A 19,722-nucleotide genomic window follows, 5' to 3' on the forward strand; every position below is an offset into this window, starting at 1 on the left:
TTACATTATATGACTTAGCTTGCTTTCTTTTTTTCAATGATGCAAACCCTTCCGTTGGCAAAAAGAGTGCAAAACTCTTTAGCCAACCAACTATTCATGATAGTTGATAGCACTAAATATTTCTTTGAAAGGATTCATCATAAGGTGCCTTCTTGGGGGATTTTTTTGGCCATTGTTTCTCTCATAGAGATAAAAGATTGTTGGGAAAGGGGGAAAAAAACAACTCTGAGAACTGATAACCTAATACGCTGCCAACTTGAGGCTTAAGTCTTAGTTATTTGAGGATCATTTTAGATTTAGGCAGGCATTCAGTTCAGTTCAGTCGCTCAGTCGTGTCCGACTCTTTGCGACCCCATGGACTGCAGCAAGCCAGGCTTCCCTGTCTGTCACCAACTCCTAGAGCCTGCTCAAACTCATGTCCATTGAGTTGGTGATGCCATCCTACCATCTCATCCCCTGTCATCTCCTTATCCTCCTGCCTTCAGTCTTTCCCAACATCAGGGTCTTTTCCAATGAGTCAGATCTTCACATCAGGCGGCCAAAGTATTGGAATTTCAGCTTCAGCATCAGTCTTTCCATGAATATTCAGGGAGACATTAGCCTCAACTATCTTCAGCAACGTAAGGCCATCTAGTGGTAGTTTCTGATTGAAGACTTGCTCTGTAGTAGTTATTTTGTCTGTACCTCATGCAGCCTATTCAGTTTTATTATACTGCTTTGTGAAGTTGGCTCTTGTAATTCTTGTCTTTTTAAGGTGTTCATCTGTACTACGTTGGTGGAGAGGTATATGCAGAGTGCCTCAGTGACAGCAGCATATTTGTTCAGAGTAGGAACTGCAACTTTCATCATGGCTTTCATCCTACCACTGTCTGTAAGATTCCCAGCAGCTGCAGCCTCAAAATTTTTAACAATCAGGAATTTGCTCAGCTTCTGGCTCAGTCTGTCAACCATGGATTTGAGGCAGTATATGAGCTCACCAAAATGTGTACCATTCGAATGAGTTTTGTCAAGGTGAGTAGGTTGAGACCTGTAGCTTAATTTGAGTCACTGTAACATATAACATGTGTATTATATGTCTGTAGGTTATAATTTTTTAAAGTCTGTGTTAAAGGTAGTAATTACTTCTGACCTGATTTAACAGGTTTCTAAAGAAAATTCTTAACTTTATAACTTAAACCACATGATTGGTCTGTGATTTTATTTTATAATTTAGACATTATAATAAAATGCTTGATATTGGTATTGAATAGGGGCTGAGTCTATAAAGAATTTCAGTTATGTTTTAAGCTCTGTTATTAAATTGAAAGAAATTACAAAATTGAAAGAACTTTTTGAATTTATCATTTGCTCTTGGCCTGATTTTATTGGCCTTGCAAATGATGATTCATGAGCAAAATTTAGAAAGAATTTTAGTGATCTCTTTTAGCAACCTGTGCTGTATCCACTTGTTCCTTAAGGATTTAGCCAAAGAAGAGTAATTGTCAAATGCTCTGGGTAGGATTTTTTCTTTCTGGCCCACCGTCCCACAGCCCAGGGTTTCCTTGCTGCTTGTTACAGGCCTTTTTGTGCATCAGCTTAAGTAGCCCTGAAGGCATTTTCCTTCCCTGTTATAGAAACGTGGCTCTCATGTTTAATCTAGTTCCCCACTCTGCCCTCATCACACCCCACTTGATTTTCCTAGGCAAGGACTACTGTAAGCAGTAAAGCAGAGAACTTGATACATCCAGCAAATAAAAGTAAAACATTCTGTTTTATTCTTTGGAGTTTTTGGCTAAAGTGGTGCTGCTCAGTTCATCTCAGTAGTTTCCCATCTTAAAGGATAATGATATATCATTTCCACTTGAACTTCATTTGCATGCATTGATCAGTTTTACAGTGCCTTATCTGATGTTTCCAAAAAAAAAAACCCACCTAAAAATTAAAAATTTTTTTGTTGACAAAATCTGATGTGAACTTACATGAGGCTGTATATGGGTTTTATTTATCCATTAAAGAGAGACTGTAGCTCATTGCAGAATTATTAATGTTTTAATTATGAGGTATTGCATCATTACTAACTTGCTAAAAATTAAAAAAAAAGAAAAAAGAATTCTGGAGTGTATCTTGCCTCAAGAGTTTCTATTAAGGGGTTATATGTTGTTATGATGATTTAGCTATTGTTTTGCTTTTAATTCCGTGGTGAATGCTAAGGTTGGTTTTGAGAGTTTTTCTTTTAGATTACATTCTGTATATCTCTAACGTTAAGAGTTTATTTTTTGTTCGGAGAAGGCAATGGCACCCCACTCCAGTACTCTCGCCTAGAAAATCCCATGGACGGAGGAGCCTGGTGGGCTGTAGTCCATGGGGTCGCTAAGAGTTGGACACATGGGGAAGTTGGTTTAGACTGGTTAATGATTTTAAAAATGGCTTGTTGTTTTATCTGTTCATTTTCATAGGGCTGGGGAGCAGAGTATCACCGGCAAGATGTTACCAGCACCCCGTGTTGGATTGAGATTCATCTTCATGGGCCTCTTCAGTGGCTAGATAAAGTCCTCACTCAGATGGGCTCCCCGCTAAACCCCATTTCTTCTGTTTCATAGTGCAGAAGTATTCTTTCTCAGTTATATTATTAGTGGACTTGTTTTAATTTTAGGGAAACTTCCAGTACAGATACTGTGAGCTTACAAGGAAAACAGATTTTACAGCTTTTTTTTTTTCTACACAATTGTGACCAAGACATTTGTTTTTGTGATGAATCAACATTTGTTTCTATTCATGTTCATGTGATTAACTCTCAGAAGTGTTGTGAACGGTGCAGAGTAAGTATTGTGCCCTGGCTCAGAAGTCTGGCCTTGATCTTAAACTGGAACATACTTTTGCCTTATTGTCCCAACAGTTTTTTTATTTGTGAAATTTTTTTGGAAAAGTGATACTTCACATGATAGAGAATTTTAACAGTATAATAGGGTGTTCAATGAAAGTCTTCCGTTCTAGTCTTGATTCTGCAAAACTGTGCTTTTACCAGTTTCTTAGTCCCACCAACTTTAAAAAAGTATATATCATTGTTTTATAAAAGCGTATGGTAGGGACTTAAAAGAAACTATAAAAAATCTTTTATTTGAAGGAACACTATGCACTGCTCTAACAAGTAGTGTTCAATAAAAGCCAAGTGATAATTTTCTAAATGACATCATAAAATTTACATTTAATACAGCTAAATGTCGTCAGTGTGTTGTGACTCCAGTCAGTATAGCTTTTGTAAAACTTTTCCTTTTTTAAAAAACGTTACTGCGAACAGCAGATCTCCATTATATGTCATTTACTCACATCTGTCATGAGTACTACTTAATAGCTAGTGACAGTGCGTGCATGGCCTTGTTCAGCTGTGTTTGCTGCTTTTGGCCAATATTGCAAGAACTCTAATTTTGACATGCATTAATCTTTTATTTTGCACTTTGATGGGTGACAGTTTTTAGTGTAACCGTCGTGAAACACACTCTAGTGACTTGGACTTAAGTGCTCATCCTTGCTTCCTTGGTACCCCTTTTGTATTAAACACTGCAGTTTATAGATTACAGTTATAGAAAGTTATGCTTTTTCTAGCTTTTGTTGTATTTTCAACCTAGATTATTAGACTGTTATCCTGTAGCTCCAATTTAAGGTTTCTTTTTAATTCCTTGCAGTTTTATGGATGATATTAATGTTGGAAAATCTACTTAATCCCATTGCTGTTAACTTACATCAGTCTCCCATGCAGGGACCTGTGTCTTATAGCCATAGGAGCCTCTTCAGTCTGGCCCCAACGATGAGGCCACCTATCTGATGTATGAATCGGTCAGCAGAGGTTGTTGAGCTAGCTGGTTTGAAAACATTCACATATCAAAGAATACAGACTATTCTTCTCTCAGTTAGCATGCATGCTCTTCCATTTTTTAAGCAGCTGTGTGGATGCTAGTCTCAACAGTCCTTAGGAAAGACACAAAAACTCTAAAATATTCTTTTAATCAGTCATACATAAGGGCTTTGAGGGAAGGACTCATAACCTCTTTTCCTAAGAAACAGTGCAGTGGACCCTTAGTTATGGCATGAAGAACAAAGATGTTACTTTGGGGGGGCGGGTGGGAAATCACCTAATTTACCTATTAGAAGAAGCTTATTTTCCAGTGTCTTGAAAATACGTGGAGCCATGTCAATCTTCTTTTTAAAATGTTAATTTTGTTAGACTTTCTTCTTTGCCCTTTCTGCTTTTCTGAGGAAAAAAAATGCATTTTTGAGGAAAGGAGAATGCAGTTTTTTATTTTCCGTAACATTATTTACTGCTTTTATAAAGTGCAGCCAGTGGATGGCTTTAGTTTTCTCAGATGCAGTGCCATTCATGTTTCAGCTCTCGTCCTTTGCTAAGTGAAAATCTCTTGACAGTAACCTGAGCCTTAAACATCAGTTTTATACGACATGCATTCTCAGTCTTCCAGAATTGTGTCAGCCACACAAAAGAGGATTATTTGGTCAGTGATAGAACTGAGCTATTTACATCATTGTATACTTAGCCAGGTTCATGGCACAATCTTTGAAACACATTTGTAGAAAAACCACCTAGGGTGACTGGCATATGCATGTAATCAACATCAGTGGGCCTGAACTGATGGAAACTATTTTTATTGATGTTTTCAACTGAGTTAATTAAAAATTGTTTTTATTCATGTAGCAACCTTTAGAGTTAGCAAGATTTTATGTAATTGGCTTTTTCTGTGTTTTCTCTAAGGAGTTGTGTCTCATGAATGACAGTACTGAAGCTATTAACTGGTAAGAGTTTCATGAAAAAGTATAAGCCTGTTGTATTTCCTAAAAGCTGTTAACTCTACACCCATGGGTTTTACATGAAAACTTCATTCAGTCCAGCAGATGCTGTAATTCTTGACGATGCTCAGTACAGGACTGGATGGGAAATAAAAATTAGCCAGTAAGATTAAAAAAAACTAAAATTTTACCAATGAGAAAAGTACCTCTGAAAGAAACCATTTCATAAAATTACAGTTTTAAGTTTTTATTTAATCTCCAGAATGGTTTATAGTCAAATTTATAAAAGCATCATCACACCCAGAATAATCTTGTTTTATAGCATTACAGCATATAAATATATGCCAACTGAAAAGACAGAGTCTGGGAATAATAAAACTACAACCAGTTTGGTAAATGCAAAAAAGAGGCATAGAATCAAAATTAATCTCAGTAATGTATTAAAGCAACAAAAATATACTGACTTGGAAAAAAAAAACAACAGCAGAATTTAAGAGGTGCGTTTGACTACTGTATCTCTACATAATTACCTAGCTTAAGTTATGGAATATAAACTAGTAGGCATGTTATTGATCTACTGAAGTGAACTTTTTTCCTTTAGAGAAAATTTAAAGAAAACATTGATCTAAATGTCAAATATATACAACAGAGTATAAATCATTTTTTCCATTCTCTTTGTTATATAAGTAAACTGTGAGAATAGAATTGGCTGGGTTTCTGAGGTGAAATCCACAATAAGATTACTAGATAGTTCAGTAAGTTATACCTAACAGTATGAAAAGAGGGTGTAGCTATTTTATACTTTTCATAACATTTGAGAGTAAGCCATTCTTTTAGGATGGAAAATGATCAGTAAGTATTTAGATCTAAAGTCTATTGTCAAGATAAGGACTGGGGCTCACATTATATAACCTTCAGTATTATCTTAGAGTACCTGGAAGAAACAATTCCCCTGTCATAGTGTTCTTTTAAAGGAGAAAGTTTATGCAAAAATGAAATCATGCCAGTAACAGAGAAACTATAAGTTCAAGTTTGATAGTACCTGTTTAAGTGTTGTACTTCTGTTGCAGAGAGCATCTAATATCCCAGTTTAGATCTGTTTCTTTATACTTTTTCTAGTTGCTTGCTTAATGTTACTTTAGGTCATTATAACTCTCCCACTTAAAATATATTAATATCTTTTATATTTTCTGAAGAACAAGACATCTTTTATAATTATTAAATTTATCTTCTAATGATGATTAAAATTTTGGACCTACTAACTTTGAAGAGGCTCAGAGCTTTTCCTTATCTTATTATAATAGATTCTTATGAAATCTCTCTGGTAGGAATTATGAATGTGTCCTCATTTATACCCATCAGCTAGATAAGCAAGAATCTTTTAAGATAGTAGATAGCCTGGTGGTTTTAGAAGTCTTTGGTGATTTTTATTGGCGGGAGTTTTCCTAAGTATTGGTTTATGGACATCTTCTCAGATACTAGCACAGCGTTTCTTGGGTGGTAATCTTGGGCTTGATGCCTATCTCCCTCAGAGAATAGTGTTTCCCTCACTAACACAGGTGGGGCTCTGAGGAGGTTTTCTTCTCATAGAAGATGCATGTGTGGAGAGAATCTGAGGCATTTCTTCTGCGTAAACAGTTCTATCTGCTAAACAGAAAGGTGGACAGTTCTTTGCAATTCACTGGATTACAGTTTAGCATGTCCTAATTACTAGAAGCAAGAGTATTTGTCAAGCCTTTGTTATATTGGATTTTTCATAATAGAAACTTCTCTTTTAAAATGAATTATTATAATTGAAGTGTTACTTTAAAATTGGATGATTTACAGAAACAACTGAGAATTTTTTTCAGTTTTTCAAATTGAAAAAAATAAATTTCAAAAATTTATCAATCTTTTTTTTTAAATAAGAGCTTATGCTGTAATATTTGCTGGTAGCAATTGCTGTAAAACAAGTGATGAGTTGTTTTGTTGAAAAGATCCAGTCTCAGAGCGGGATTCTTCTGTTATTTATGACAGAGTGAGAAAGGTTTGTTTGGTTCTCATCCAAATAATTCAGTTCTTAAAATTCTTAAAATTTGAAATTGTTGTAAACCATGGTCCTTTAAGGATTTATTTGAGGATACTGTTTTTTAAAAGTTTGAATTTTTGTGTAGAGGTAGATTTTTGTTTTTACCCTATCAATAGATAGTGCCGTCTTAATACTAGCTGGTGTTAGCTATAGCAAGACTCCAGTGAGGCCAAACAATCCCAAATAAAGAAGAAATCTTTTGTTAGAGTCAGAAATCTTTTATAATAGTCTAATACCTTTGGAGATGATGTTGCTTTGATTTATTCATAAAGTATTTTAACTGTAGGGACTCTTGAAGATAATAGTTGGGCAAGTGCTTTTCTTTTCAACATGGTTGGTTAAAGTTGCATTTTGAAAATCACTTACATTAAAATTGAGTAGGATTGTAATCTTGAAAACTGGGTATATATGTGTAATCCTGCCAGTGTTCTCTTAAAAAGATACTTCGTATGAGGATGATAAAGACCAAACCAATGGCTGCACTATAGGTCTGCTTCTTACGTGTACTTGTTCCCCTTCTGTTTATGTTGTAGAAAGTGAAATTCTAGCAACATGCTTCAATTCTGTTATCATTTTGATACTTATAAATATATATTAGGTTTTCCTATATTGCGCTTTTCAAAGCCATAACTCTTTTAAGAACTTTGTTTTTGCATATTGTTTGCTAATACTTTATTTTAATAAATCTCAAAATCTGCTTAATGTGTGTTTTTGTTTGTTTGGGGGGCTCTTATCTTTTGATTTAACATGTTTCGTTGAGTAGAGTCTTAAAAACAATAAGGTTATCAGTTTCTGTGACCAGCTGTGTTATCTGTGTTTGTGCCCTAGTGGTAGAAAATGAATATACAAACCTTTCGAGCCACCTTGAGGTTTGCTCAGAGTAATCAGTATGTTTTATTCTGTTTATAAGAGAGTTGATGTGTTTTTCTTTGTTAGTTTAGTTTTGTTTTGTTTTGAAAAGGGATTTGAATCTAGAGTCTGGAGTTTTTTAGTTTAACCACTAATTTCCCTTCTCTAGCCCTATCTAAAATTAAAGGTCTTGACCAGATGATTGAGAGAGAGAATAACTTTTAGCTTTGAAGTCTGCCTGCCTGCATTTGAGCCCTGGGCCTCAGAGCTTTTTTAACTCTGTGCGCTTAGGCAAGTTGCTTAACCACTCTGTGCCTCAGCTTCCTGATCTGTAAAGTAAAAATGTCTATTTGTAGGAAGATTAAGTAAAATAATACAAGTACTTAAAACTGTGCCTGTCACACAAGTACACTTTTATTGTTATCATCATCATCTCTTAAATTTCTGCTACTTCTTTGAATCAGAGGAATTATTTCTGATGCTGCTTGACCTTAGTATTGGACAGGCCAAAAAATTAATTTGGTTTTATTCTATAGATGGCTCTAGTAGTGCCTCTCTTTAATGTCATTCAAAACAGTTTTGTTAGATGGTATTGTGAAAATTGTCATATTAGCATGCATTTTAAAAACTTACCAAAATTGGTAAGATTTTGTGTAGTGAAAGTTGCTCAGTCATGTCTGACTCTTCGTGACCCCATGGACTATACACAGTCCATGGAATTCTTCAGGCCAGAATAATACGGGAGAAGGTAGCCTTTCCCTTCTCCAAGTGATCTTCCCAACCGAGGGATCAAACCCAGGTCTCCCACATCGCAGGCGGATTCTTTACCAGCTGAGCTACCAGGGATGCCGAAGTTTTTGTGTAGCTATTTTAATATTGAAAATGGAGGGGGAAAAAAGCAGTGTTCCCGGTATTTTATGCTTTTTTGTTTCAAGAAAGGTAACTTGAAAATGCAACTGAAATGCAAAAAAAAAAAAAAAAGATTTGTGCAGTGTTTGGAGAAGGTACTGTGACTGATTACACTTCTCAAAAGTGGTTTGTGAAGTTTCGTGATAGAGATTTCTTGCTGGATGTTGCTCCATAGTTGAGTAGACCAGTTGGAGTTGATAGAGATCAAATTGAGACATTAGTTGAGACCAGGCAATGTTATACCACCTGAGAAATAGCCAACATACTCAAAATATCCCAGTCAAGCATTGAAAATCATTTGTACCAGCTTGGTTATGTTAATCACTTTGCTGTTTGGGTTCCACATAAATGAAAACAAAAGCAAAAAAACCATCTTGACTTTATTTCTGCATGGCAATTCTCTACTTAAATGTAAGGAAAATGTTTCATTTTTAAAACAATTTGTGATGGGCCATGAAAAGTGGATATTGTACAGTAGTGTGAAATGGAAGTGATTGTGGGGCAAGCGAAATGAACCACCACCAACCACACCAGAGGATGGTCTTCATCTGTAGAAGGTGATGTGTAGATGTGGTATTGGAAGAGAGTCCTCTCCTATGCACTTCTTCCAGAAAACCAAATGATTCATTCCAACAAATACTGCTCCCGATTAGACCAATTGAAAGCAGCACTCATGAAAAGCATCTTCTATGAGGATAACACAAGACCACATGTTTCTAGGATGACCAGGCAAAAGCTGTACAGCTTGGTCAGCAAGTTCTGATCCATCTGCCATATTCACCAGAGATTGAACCTTCAGATTTCCATTATTTAAGTCTTTACAAAATTTTCTCAATGGAAAAAAATTTCCATTTCTTAGAAGACTATAAAAGGCACCTGAAACAGTTCTTTGCTCAAAAAGATAAAAAGTTTTGGGAAGATGGAATTACAAAGTTGCCTGAAAAATGGCAGAACATAGTGGAACAAAGCTGAGTATGTTGTTCAATAAAGTTCTTGGTGAAAATGAAAAATATGTCATTTCTCTTTACTTGAAGAAGTGTTTTGGCCAGCCTAACAGATTCATCCTGATTTCCCACTTTGTGAGTAACCTTTTCTTTTTCCTTAATTTTCTCCTTTGAAAAGAAATTCAGAATCACAGATTAGTTTTGTCATCCCCACCAAGTGCCTACTTTTTAACCACCTTCTGTGTTGTGTATACAAGAAATAGAAATTCATTCTAATTAGAAAGGGACAGGGAAAATCCATGTGTCCCCACCAGAAAAGCCCAAACTAAATATTTTAATCCAAAGGAATAAATATAAAAGCTCTTTTATTCCCTTTAGAGGAAAGACTTCATCGAAAGAATCCATATCTGCAAATCAATAAGTGTAAGGCATTAGTAAGGTATTTATTAGCAGCTTCAGTGGCTGTTTTAGAAGCATATTTTGAAAACACTTGTTCTGGCAAAAAATAGAGGTGCTGGCATCTCTCAGATTTAAGATAATTAGTTTTCAAATTGCCATAGCTAAAATAGTTCAGGTGACAGAGGGATCCGTTGTGACATCTACTTCAATTTTCTTTTAGACACTAGACTCAAGGACTAATGCTGTTCTATATTACAGCAGTTTTGATGCAATTCATATTTTATAAATATTTATAAGAAGGCGATCAGTGGGCTTTAAGAAAGTAACTTCCCACCATTTAACATTTTAAATATTACTGTGTTCTTTGTTGTTAAATTTGTAAGCCTATCTTTATTAAACTGACTTATTAAAAACAATTGTGTTCTTTTTATCTAAATCACTTCTTGTGGTTTTGTGTTAGGACTTCCCTGGTGGCTCAAGACGGTTAAGTGTCTGTCTACAATGTGGGAGTTGTTAAGGGTATGGGACTATAGGGAAAACATAAAGAAGAGTTTTTAGCAACTGGCTTAATCATCTCCATCTTAAAATTGTATGGGAGTGGACGGAGGATTTAGGTTGGTGGTTAAGATTATTACCCATACTGTTCCAAATGGATGTGTGTATACTTCCCATGAGAGGTGTTTCCTGAGGCAGTTTTTAAATTTGGGGATGGATTTTGAGAGCCTTCATACACTTTTTCTTATCACCTACTATTTTGCTATCACCTGCTATTTCATTTAAATAATACTTTTATCTGAGATAAATGCTGAGGATTTCAGCAGTACAGAAAAGTATGAACTAGAAATCCTAAACGAGTAGTGAACCACTAACCATCTATTCGTGTGTCCTTGCAAGCTATTCAGGTAGTCATTCTGCATCAGTCCTTTCCTTTTCTTTGACAGAAGTTTAGTTGATTGTGGGTGACACTCTAGCTCCTTTTTCGAAAGAGTTCTCAGGGAAACTGAGTTGGCTCCGAAATTTTTTTTGAATTCTGTATCCACAAGAGAGCGTTGTCCTCTGAGCTGTCTCTTATTTTGTGGAATGGCAGAGCTTTCCAAAACGTATTACATCAAGCTTAACTCTCCAGATATTTTAATGAGACTGCTGAAGTGACAGAAAAAGCCAATTGGGATTAATCTAGGAATGCTTTCAAGAAGGAAAATAAAACTTTGTAAGATAAGGAGAAAGGAAAAAATCTTCATTCTCCATCACATTTATCACCATCTAACATCCTACATGTTTTCTTACCCTGTTTATAGACTGTGTCATGTCATGGGAATGTAAGCTATGGCCAGACATGCGTTCCCACTGCCAGGACAGTTGTTGATATAAGCACTTGAATATTTGTTGAATGAATGATCGTACTGAAACCAGATGTCATTTCTTTAATACTAGAGTTTAGCTTTAAATTACATAATAAGGCAGCACTTAATTGAATGGACTGGAGCTCAGCACTTTATTAGATCTCTTTATTACATACCTCATAGGAAAAGAAAGGGGGAAGCTCAGCTAAGAACACTCATATGTGTTCTTTCTCTTTGAGCTTTTGGACCTTTGCCCCAAAGTTATCAGGTTTCCGGATTGTTGCTTAGAGAACCTACAAAATTAACAGTCAACTTGGGGCTTTAACATGTTGACATTTAATATTTTCCCAGAGAATCGAAAGGGCACAGTTTTCTTGATGTATGTAACAAGAAAAGTATACTTTTCAGTTCATAATTTTATAGGGTGGCAGTGTTAAGAACCCTGTAGTTTGATTTTAGTGCCCTGGTTTAGAGTCTAAAATATCACCCCTAACTGTTGTACCTGAAGGTCAGGCCTGTAATTGCTTTCGGGTGGGGCACCCTAAGCAGTGCCTTTGAGAGACAACATAGTGATGTGTGTTTGTACTTCAGAATGAAAAATCAATTTTGCTGAGGAGAGTGCATGTGTGATTCTGGTTGGGGTGGGGGAGCAGAGGAGGGTTTGAAGCACTGTGCAAACATTAGTAAGATTAATAGTAAATGTTCTTGATTGTCTTCTCTTTACATAACATTCTGTGAATTTTTCAAGAATTTGTTTAGGCCAAATTAATGATGGCAGTCGAGGTGAAGATACTGAATGCAAATGCGAACTGGCGATGTATAAACGCAGGCCTGTGAAGGGGGCTGCCCATGGAAAGAAGGGTGCTTTCCTTTCACTGTCTGTCTAAATCACTGCTGGAAGTTTACCATGCCCGTTTTCTCTCTCCTTAATCATTGAACGCTTCTGTCCAGCTGCTTACCATGTTCCCCAGCTCTCTTTCAGCTGTCCAGCTGCTTATCATGTTCCCCAGCTCTCCTTCAGCTGTAGCTGGTCATGCAGCTAGGTTCTGACCATTAGGATCTGAGCAGAAATCATACATGTCATATTGGCATAGTGCTCCACAGAGCAACACTCTGGCCCTTTCCCCCTTCCCTGTGGCGAGAATGTAGATAGGATGGTAGGAACCAGAGGAGCCATATCAAAGTGGACGTGGGAGCCGAGGGCTGAGGGTGGCAGAACTGTGCTATGTGGAATAGACACTGGATGGATATGGGGAGTATTCTTTGTTGTGACAGTGCAGACTGTAACCTGGTTAGTCCTTACTTGCTCCTTCACTTAGTCTCACCAGACCTTGATTTTGTGCTCACTGCAAGTCAGGCTTTTGCTAAGCAGCAGAGCTGTCACAAGGAGTCATCCCTGTCCTCACAGAAAGCGAAACTATAACATAGTTTAGTGGTTTCAGTCTGTATCTAGTTAGGGTTGTTTGATCAGCTTTAGAGGGTACAGGAGGGGCAGAAATGGAAAATCAAGAACTTTAGACTCTGCTCTTGTTTTTCTGAATACCTGGATTTTCTCTGGTCCTGAGAAATATCGATTGTTCATTTGTTCCACTAATATTTGAGGGTCTATTAGATGTCAGGCTAAGGACAAACTAAATAAAAACAAAAATAGATTCTCTCAAGCATCTTCATTGTGGTTGATACAGACACATAATGAGATAAATATAGGATAGTGTAAGTTCTAAGGAGAAAAAGTAGGGAAGGAAGATAAGAAATGTCAGGGGTGGGAGGAGGAAGGTGGCTGATGGTTTTGATCCAGAAACCAGCAAAGATCTTATTAAGAAGGAAATCTTTAATCAAAGTCCAAGAAGAGGTGAGGGAGTCAGGGGTAGTGACTTAGTTGTGATTTAGTTGATTCTTAGTCAAAGCAATTCAGAAAGCATATGAATGATATGGTAAAGATCTCAGATTCCCTGCAGGAGAAGGAGTAATTCAAGCAGAAATAGCTAAAGGTACAAACAAATTGCATGTTCTTTAGTCTCTGCAGGAGCTGCAATAACTCAAGTGTTACACAGATGGAGACAAGAAATGTCAGTTGCTAACAACTTTGTGGATTACCACCTCCAGGAAATGGACCACTTGGAGGACCGATCAATAAGGAGAGTTCAACTCAATATTTAATCTAATACAAGTTTAGTTTATGGCAGAAAATCAAAGGTGAAGTACTCGGATGAAGAACCTACAGGCAAATTTACCTTAATGTCTAGCTCTGTCTTTCCATTATATTCCATTCAACAAATACTTATTCAGTGTCTGTTTTGTGCTTAACACTGTGCTGGGCATTGGGAAAGCAGCCATGAGCAGGCAGATGTCCCTGACATACAGCTTATATGTTAGTGAAAGTGAAAGTGAAGTTGCTCAGTCGTGTCCGACTTTTTGCGACCCCATGGACTGTAGCCTGCCAGGCTCTGAGGAGCCTCTCAGTCCAGGGAATTTTCCAGGCAAGAGTACTGGAGTGGATTGCCATTTCCTTCTCCAGGGGATCTTCCCAACCCAGGGATGGAACCCGGGTCTCCCACACTGCAGGCAGACGTTTTACCGTCTGAGCCAGTAGGGGAAGAGAATTTAGTCCATGAATTAAACAGTTATTTAATAGCTCTGATAAGGGAGCTGATCAGGGGCTGTGAATGAAAATAAGCGATAGCTGATCTTCTCTGAGAACTCAGGCAAGTCCATTTTGAGGAAGAGGTATTGAGACCTGAAGAATAGGAAGGCATTAGTTGGACAAGGGAAGGGAGTCAAACACCTTAGGCAGACAGGCCCTAAGGATCAAAAGGCCACTATGTCTCAAGCATGAAGTACAAGAGAAGTGTGAAGAATTGAGGCTGGAGAGGTTGATGGGGGCCAGAGGAGGCTGCATCTTGGAAGCCAACGTTAGAGTTTTTTAAAAATCTGAGACCCAGAGAGATGGTATGGGGAGGGAGGTGGGAGGGGGGTTCAGGATTGGGAATGTGTACACCCATGGTGGATTCATGTTGATGTATGGCAAAACGAATACAATATTGTAAAGTAAAAATAAAAAAGTAACTTGGAAAAAAAAATCCTGAGGACAGGGAGAAACTATTGGGGTGGAAACTGGGGCTGGAGGCAGATACTGGGATCAGATGTGTGCATTGACTGGAGAGAGGCAAGTGAAGGCTGGACTTTGAATTCAGGTGATATTGGTGGAGATGGCTGGGGAGTAGATGGAATAGAGTGGTATCTAGGAGGTGATGGATTGCATATGGGAAGAAGAGTTTGGGGTCAGGAATGACCACCCATGTGCATTTTACTTTAGGCAACCAGATGATGGCACAGTTTACTGAGATGGAGAAAACGGGAGGAAGATGTAACTTATCTGGAAAGGTAAAGAGTTAGTCATGAGGGAAAGAAGTTTCTATTTTTGCTGTTGCAAACACTTCTGAAATGGTCATCCATTTCAGATAGCTCCCATTAAGACCACTTGCTGGGCTGCTAAGTCACTCCAGTCGTGTCTGACTCTGTGTGACCCCATAGATGGCAGCCCACCAGGCTCCACCGTTGCTGGGGTTCTCCAGGCAAGGACACTGGTGTGGGTTGCCATTTCCTTCTCCAATGCATGAAAGTGAAAGTGAAGTCACTCAGTCGTGTCCGACTCTGCGACCCTATGGACTGCAGCCCACCAGGCTCCTCCATCCATGGGATTTTCCAGGCAAGAGTACTGGAGTGTGTTGCCATTGCCTTCTCCATAAGACCACTTACTACTTAAACATGAGCTGAACACTTTACCTACAGTGTCTCCCACAAAATGTTGAAAATCCTATGAGCCAGGTACTACTGTCATCTCCATTTTACAGATGAAGAAGCAGGTTTTCAGAAATCCTGAAGCATGATCGTGGCATAGAGCGGATGGCAGAGGTCAAGTTACCTAGCTCCAGGATTCTTAGATTTATGCTGCTTCACCCTAGCTCCTGACATCTGCAACCACTTTCCCTAATTTCCATCCTACCCACCCTCTTACCCCCCATCAGAGATGTGTTCTCAACCCTCTTGCCTGCTCCCAGTGACTGGTTATGGCAAAGCTGCCCAAACACCTGTGTCGTGAATCTCATTCCTCTGTTCACCCTGCCAGGCCCAGTTCTCCAAAGGTGGCTCCAAGGCATCATGGGCTTGGTGGAAGAACAAAGGGCAGGAGGATGTGTGTGTGCAGACCGGCCGTCCTGATACCGTCTACATGTTCAGTTACCACATTATGGCCCACTTACCTTGCATATCAGCAGAAGACAGACATGAACTCAGCCACATCCTTTCCAGGGGAGAATCTAGGGTTAGGTTCCCCGTGACAAAGGACCCATTACTGCCCAACTAGTCAAACACTAGCCTAGAGATAGGTATGAAATTACTCAGGGTCCCAGTGCTGGCAAAAAGCAGAACTCAAGTCCAGTTCCTCTCACCGATCCTGCTTGATTTCTAGATTCCAGCTCTACCTAGGTCCAATTATTTAGGCATTTCTTCTGGAAGTATTTATTCAAACCTGTAGATACATCAGAAAGATGGCTTCCAAATTGTCTCCATCTTAGCAGTTTTCAGCTTTAACTTCTTGATGCCTTGGGAGAGTATTTTATTAAGGCATCCCAATAGACTCCTGGATCACTCTGGCTTCAACTGATTCTGGTCCAAGAACTTCAGGTGGCCTCTAAGCCAGCTGATAGTGCCTCTAGCCCTGGCATTTTTTGTGGGTCAGCTTCTCCCTTAGGTAGCACTGCCTCAAGCCTGAGGCTCATTTACAATACAGCTAACACTTGAGTGCTAGCGTTAACACTGGCTATGTCATTTGACGTTCAACCCTGTAGAGCTAAGTGATATAATCCCATTTCACAGTTGAGGAAACAGACCAGGACAGATTAAGTAATTGGCAGTGTCACACAGCCAGTGAGCAGTAGAGCTGGGATTTAGAGCCAGACAGACTCCAGAGTTGATCACTCTGCATACTGCCTTGAGGTCTATCCATGGGGAGCTGTAGGGGAGGAATATACTATGCTGCCTCTGTATTAGTCTCCTATCTTCTCAGCCCCTAGATTAAAGCTGAAGTGTCCCCCATATCAGCAGTGTGTGAGTCCATTATGCCAGTCAGGGCTCTCATACCCTCAACATTTATTCCATTTAGTCTTCTCCATAGCCAAGGGTCACACAGATTAGCTGAGTTACCATTACTGTAGGTTAGAAAGGTTTGGCTGCGTTTCCAAAAGCCAAACTCTTGTCTGAGGTTATTGTAGAATTAGCTCCACTGGGGCTTGGTTGGTGTTAGCTCTCTAAGATATGGAAGTCAAGCCCAAGATGAACTGTCAGATGCTCATCTCTGCTGCTTCATGGGATAGGAACAGGAAGAATCTTGGGCACTTCCAAGGATCCTTCCTTGGGAATGATGAAGGAGGAGAAGTGGTGGTAGGGAGCTCTGGCCTAAGCCTGGAGCGCTAGTAAGTCTTTTCTAAGCCTCAGCTTAGATCCTTACATAAGTTTCAGTGTCCAACAACCCTCACAAAAAGTTTGTGGAATTGTGTGCCTGTATGCATTTGCCAGACAAGCATCCTTAGCATTCTTCAGAGTCTCAAAATCTGAGTGACCCCTACATGGCTTAGAACTACTTGATTAAATAATCTACCAAATCTCCTTTTAGTCAAACGTTCTCTAAGCTCTAGTGCCCTAATGAGCTAGGTGACTCCTGAAACTATTTTAAGCTGCCACAAAGAGACTCCCTAGAATTAGGTTAACTTTGAAAATGGTCAAGATTATTACAATTCTTTCTATTCCCTCCCAGTTTCTTTGAAATCAGCTCCTCCAAGCTGGGCTTATTCATCCATTCCTTTCCTGCCGTGTTCTCCAGAGCTGGCCTCCTGTCTACTTTGGGAAGAAGTACTGAACAGCTGCTCCCACCACCTGACCCTCAGGCCCCTGCTTCACAAGGTGGTTCTGGTCCAGAAATTACTCCTGGAAGGGCTTAGCCCAGAAAGCCTCTGAGAGCCACAGAGTGGATGCCTGGTGGGAAGAACTGCCCCACAGGGCAGGATCTCCATGGAGCCCTGTTACAGGGAGTTTTTGTTTTTGTTTTAGCAGATGAGGCAGCAATTCTCTGAGGTCGGCTCTGACAAACACTTGCCAGAGCAAGCAACTGATTGACCCTGGGGAAAGGTGAAGCTGGAGAGGTGCAAATGTCCATTAAAACTGACTTGGGCCACTTGGAGGTGGGAGGCGGGCTGTGCTTAGGTCAGCCTGCTCAGGATCCCCTTTTATGCCCCTTTCCCAAGTGGCGCAACCAATGACCAGAGCATCCTCAGTACTGGGTCTAATTCGGTGCGGGTTTTATTGTAGAAATGCGGCCCCTGTTGCCCCAGGACACCCTAACCACAGAGTGCTGCAGGTGGAACCCGGTGCCTCCAGACCAGCTTCCCCTTCCCCTGTGCGGGCAAAGAAAACTGGGTCCTCGGACCCGGGCGGCACCCGTTTAAACTCTGCATCCCCTCACTTCCCACCCCAGGGACGAAGCCTCTGAGAGCCATCGTTCCTAAGTCCAGCTGAGTTCACACTCGGATCCTAGTGGGACTCTCCAGTGCCAAAGAATCAGAAAGGCGGTAGTAACCGCAAGAAGACGGCCACAGGGCCGAGGAGTCCTGACTGGCAGCTCGAACGAAGCTGCGCGCTTGGCTAGCTGCACGCTCCTCTCGCCTGCTCCTTCGGCAAAGTAGGGAAGTCAGCTGGCGGCGAGGAAGGCTCCCTGGTCCCAGCGGATGCGCTGTCTTCAGGAAGGCACCCCGGCTGGTCCCACTGCCCACGGAAGAAAGCCTCCACCAGGGGAGCAGCGCAGTTCCCCGCGACCAGGAGGATGGGGACCCTCTGCAGCCTCCTAACGCCTCCGACTCCCTTGATGCACACGGTGCTGCTCGAGGGCGGGAAGGGTGTGGGGGTCAAAGTGCAGTGTTCCCAGTGGCATCAGGTACACCCTGCCCAGCTCATACCTACTGCTGGTGGCGAGACCGGGACCCGGTGTGGCTACACCGGCCGCATCTTCCAGGGCGCGCGCGCGTCCCGCAGAGAGCGGTCGTGGGGCAGAGCGGCGAAGGCCGAGTGGCGCAGCTGGCAGCCGATGAAGAGGATGACGAGCGCCACGGAGAGCAGCAGCAGGAAGAAGAGCAGCAGGTAGGTGGGCAGGTCGGGCTTGGCGGCCGCGCCGTCCCGCATCCCGCGCGCGGTGGCCAGCTCCAGCGGCAAAGCGCCCTCCGCCTTGACCGTGGCTGCCAGCGCCAGCGCGCCGCCTACCGCCGCCTCGGGGCCGCCCGTGGTGTTGAACACGTCGCCGTACATGGCCCGCGGGGCTGCCGACCCCCGGCCGCCTCACTTCGCTTCCATGGTGCGCCCTGCCCGCTCCTCTACGCACGACCGACCGCAAGCCAGGTGCCTGCGGGACCGCGGGGACTGCGAAGCCCCGGACTGCTTCCTCGCCACCGCACTCAGCTGCCCTATCTGCGGGGTGGTGGACCCCAGCGCTCCGAACTGGACGGCTCGGCACCCGCGATCCCCGGACTTTTCAGATCTGTCACCGTCGCCACCCACGGTTCTGAATCAGTCACCTGGGTTTACGGCCGTCCTTTCAGTTCGAACCCCAGCTCCGGTGAGCTCCGGGCTCCAGGACACCCCTGGGCTGCGGCGGCGGCGGAGAGAGGTGAGTGGTGCGTTCGGCCGCAGCTCGGGGTTCCTGCTCTGCACCTCCAGACACCAGTGCACCGAGGGCTCAGTCCGGGAGTCCTCCGCGTCCTCTCGCTGCCGAGTCTCAGAGCAGTTCTGCAGCCTTGAGTCCCCGCTGAGACACCTGGTGTGCGGCGAGCCTGTCCCCGCTGGCTCCAGCTGCTGCGCTCCAGTCCAGAGCAGGAGACTGAGCTCCGAGGCGGCCCCGCGAGCTCCGGTCCGGGCGGGGGCGGGACTGCTGGCGACTGTCCCCGGGGAGCGGCTGCGAGCCAATGAGAGCGAGAGAGGACAGGGCTGCGCCTGCCCCCGGCCCGGCCTCACATCACTCACGGAAGGAGGGACACACGGAGAGGGAGGGAGGGAGGAAAAACACAGGGTCACGGAAAGACAGATGGATTAAGCGCCGATTACAGACCTATGAACAGAGACAACGCAAAACAGACAATATAGACAGCAACCGATCTGGAGACCAGGCTCAGCCAGGCATGGACACCTGCTTTCTTCCTTCTCATGGACATTCTACCTTCAGGCACAGCCCAGTTGGCTCGCAGCCCCAAGACTGAGTAGCTCTGGGAGGGCCAAGAGGCTGAGCGCAAGGGCAGAGGGCTCCCAGATGAGCTGAAGCTGCTTCCTGGGGCCCTGCTCCTCCCCAGTGGAGCGCACATGTGAGCTCACCTGTGAGCTCACCTTCTCAGTG

The 19,722-nt window shown here is 41.8% G+C and overlaps 2 protein-coding genes across 4 annotated transcripts in view; one reads left to right on the plus strand and one right to left on the minus strand.

The window, feature by feature from the left end:
* Positions 1-7,541, plus strand: part of SMAD5 (SMAD family member 5) — a 59,458-nt gene extending 51,917 nt beyond the window's left edge. For 2 of the 3 annotated variants that reach the window (XM_060415761.1, XM_060415760.1), the window contains exons 5-6: positions 755-1,011; positions 2,436-7,541. In XM_060415761.1, coding sequence (XP_060271744.1) covers positions 755-1,011; positions 2,436-2,579 — 401 coding nt within the window. In that variant the 3' untranslated portion in view covers positions 2,580-7,541. The remainder of the gene's footprint in view (positions 1-754; positions 1,012-2,435) is intronic. The other variant, XR_006059958.1, reaches the window with a different exon arrangement.
* Positions 7,542-17,620: 10,079 nt separating this feature from the next.
* SMIM32 (small integral membrane protein 32) lies at positions 17,621-19,214 on the minus strand. The gene has a single exon (XM_027970700.3). It carries the CDS (start codon positions 18,642-18,644, stop codon positions 18,333-18,335), a length of 312 nt encoding a protein of 103 aa, XP_027826501.1. The 5' UTR covers positions 18,645-19,214; the 3' UTR covers positions 17,621-18,332.
* Positions 19,215-19,722: the final 508 nt, after the last annotated feature.

This window comes from Ovis aries, chromosome 5 (genome assembly GCF_016772045.2).
Source record: "Ovis aries strain OAR_USU_Benz2616 breed Rambouillet chromosome 5, ARS-UI_Ramb_v3.0, whole genome shotgun sequence".
Taxonomy (NCBI): domain Eukaryota; kingdom Metazoa; phylum Chordata; class Mammalia; order Artiodactyla; family Bovidae; genus Ovis; species Ovis aries.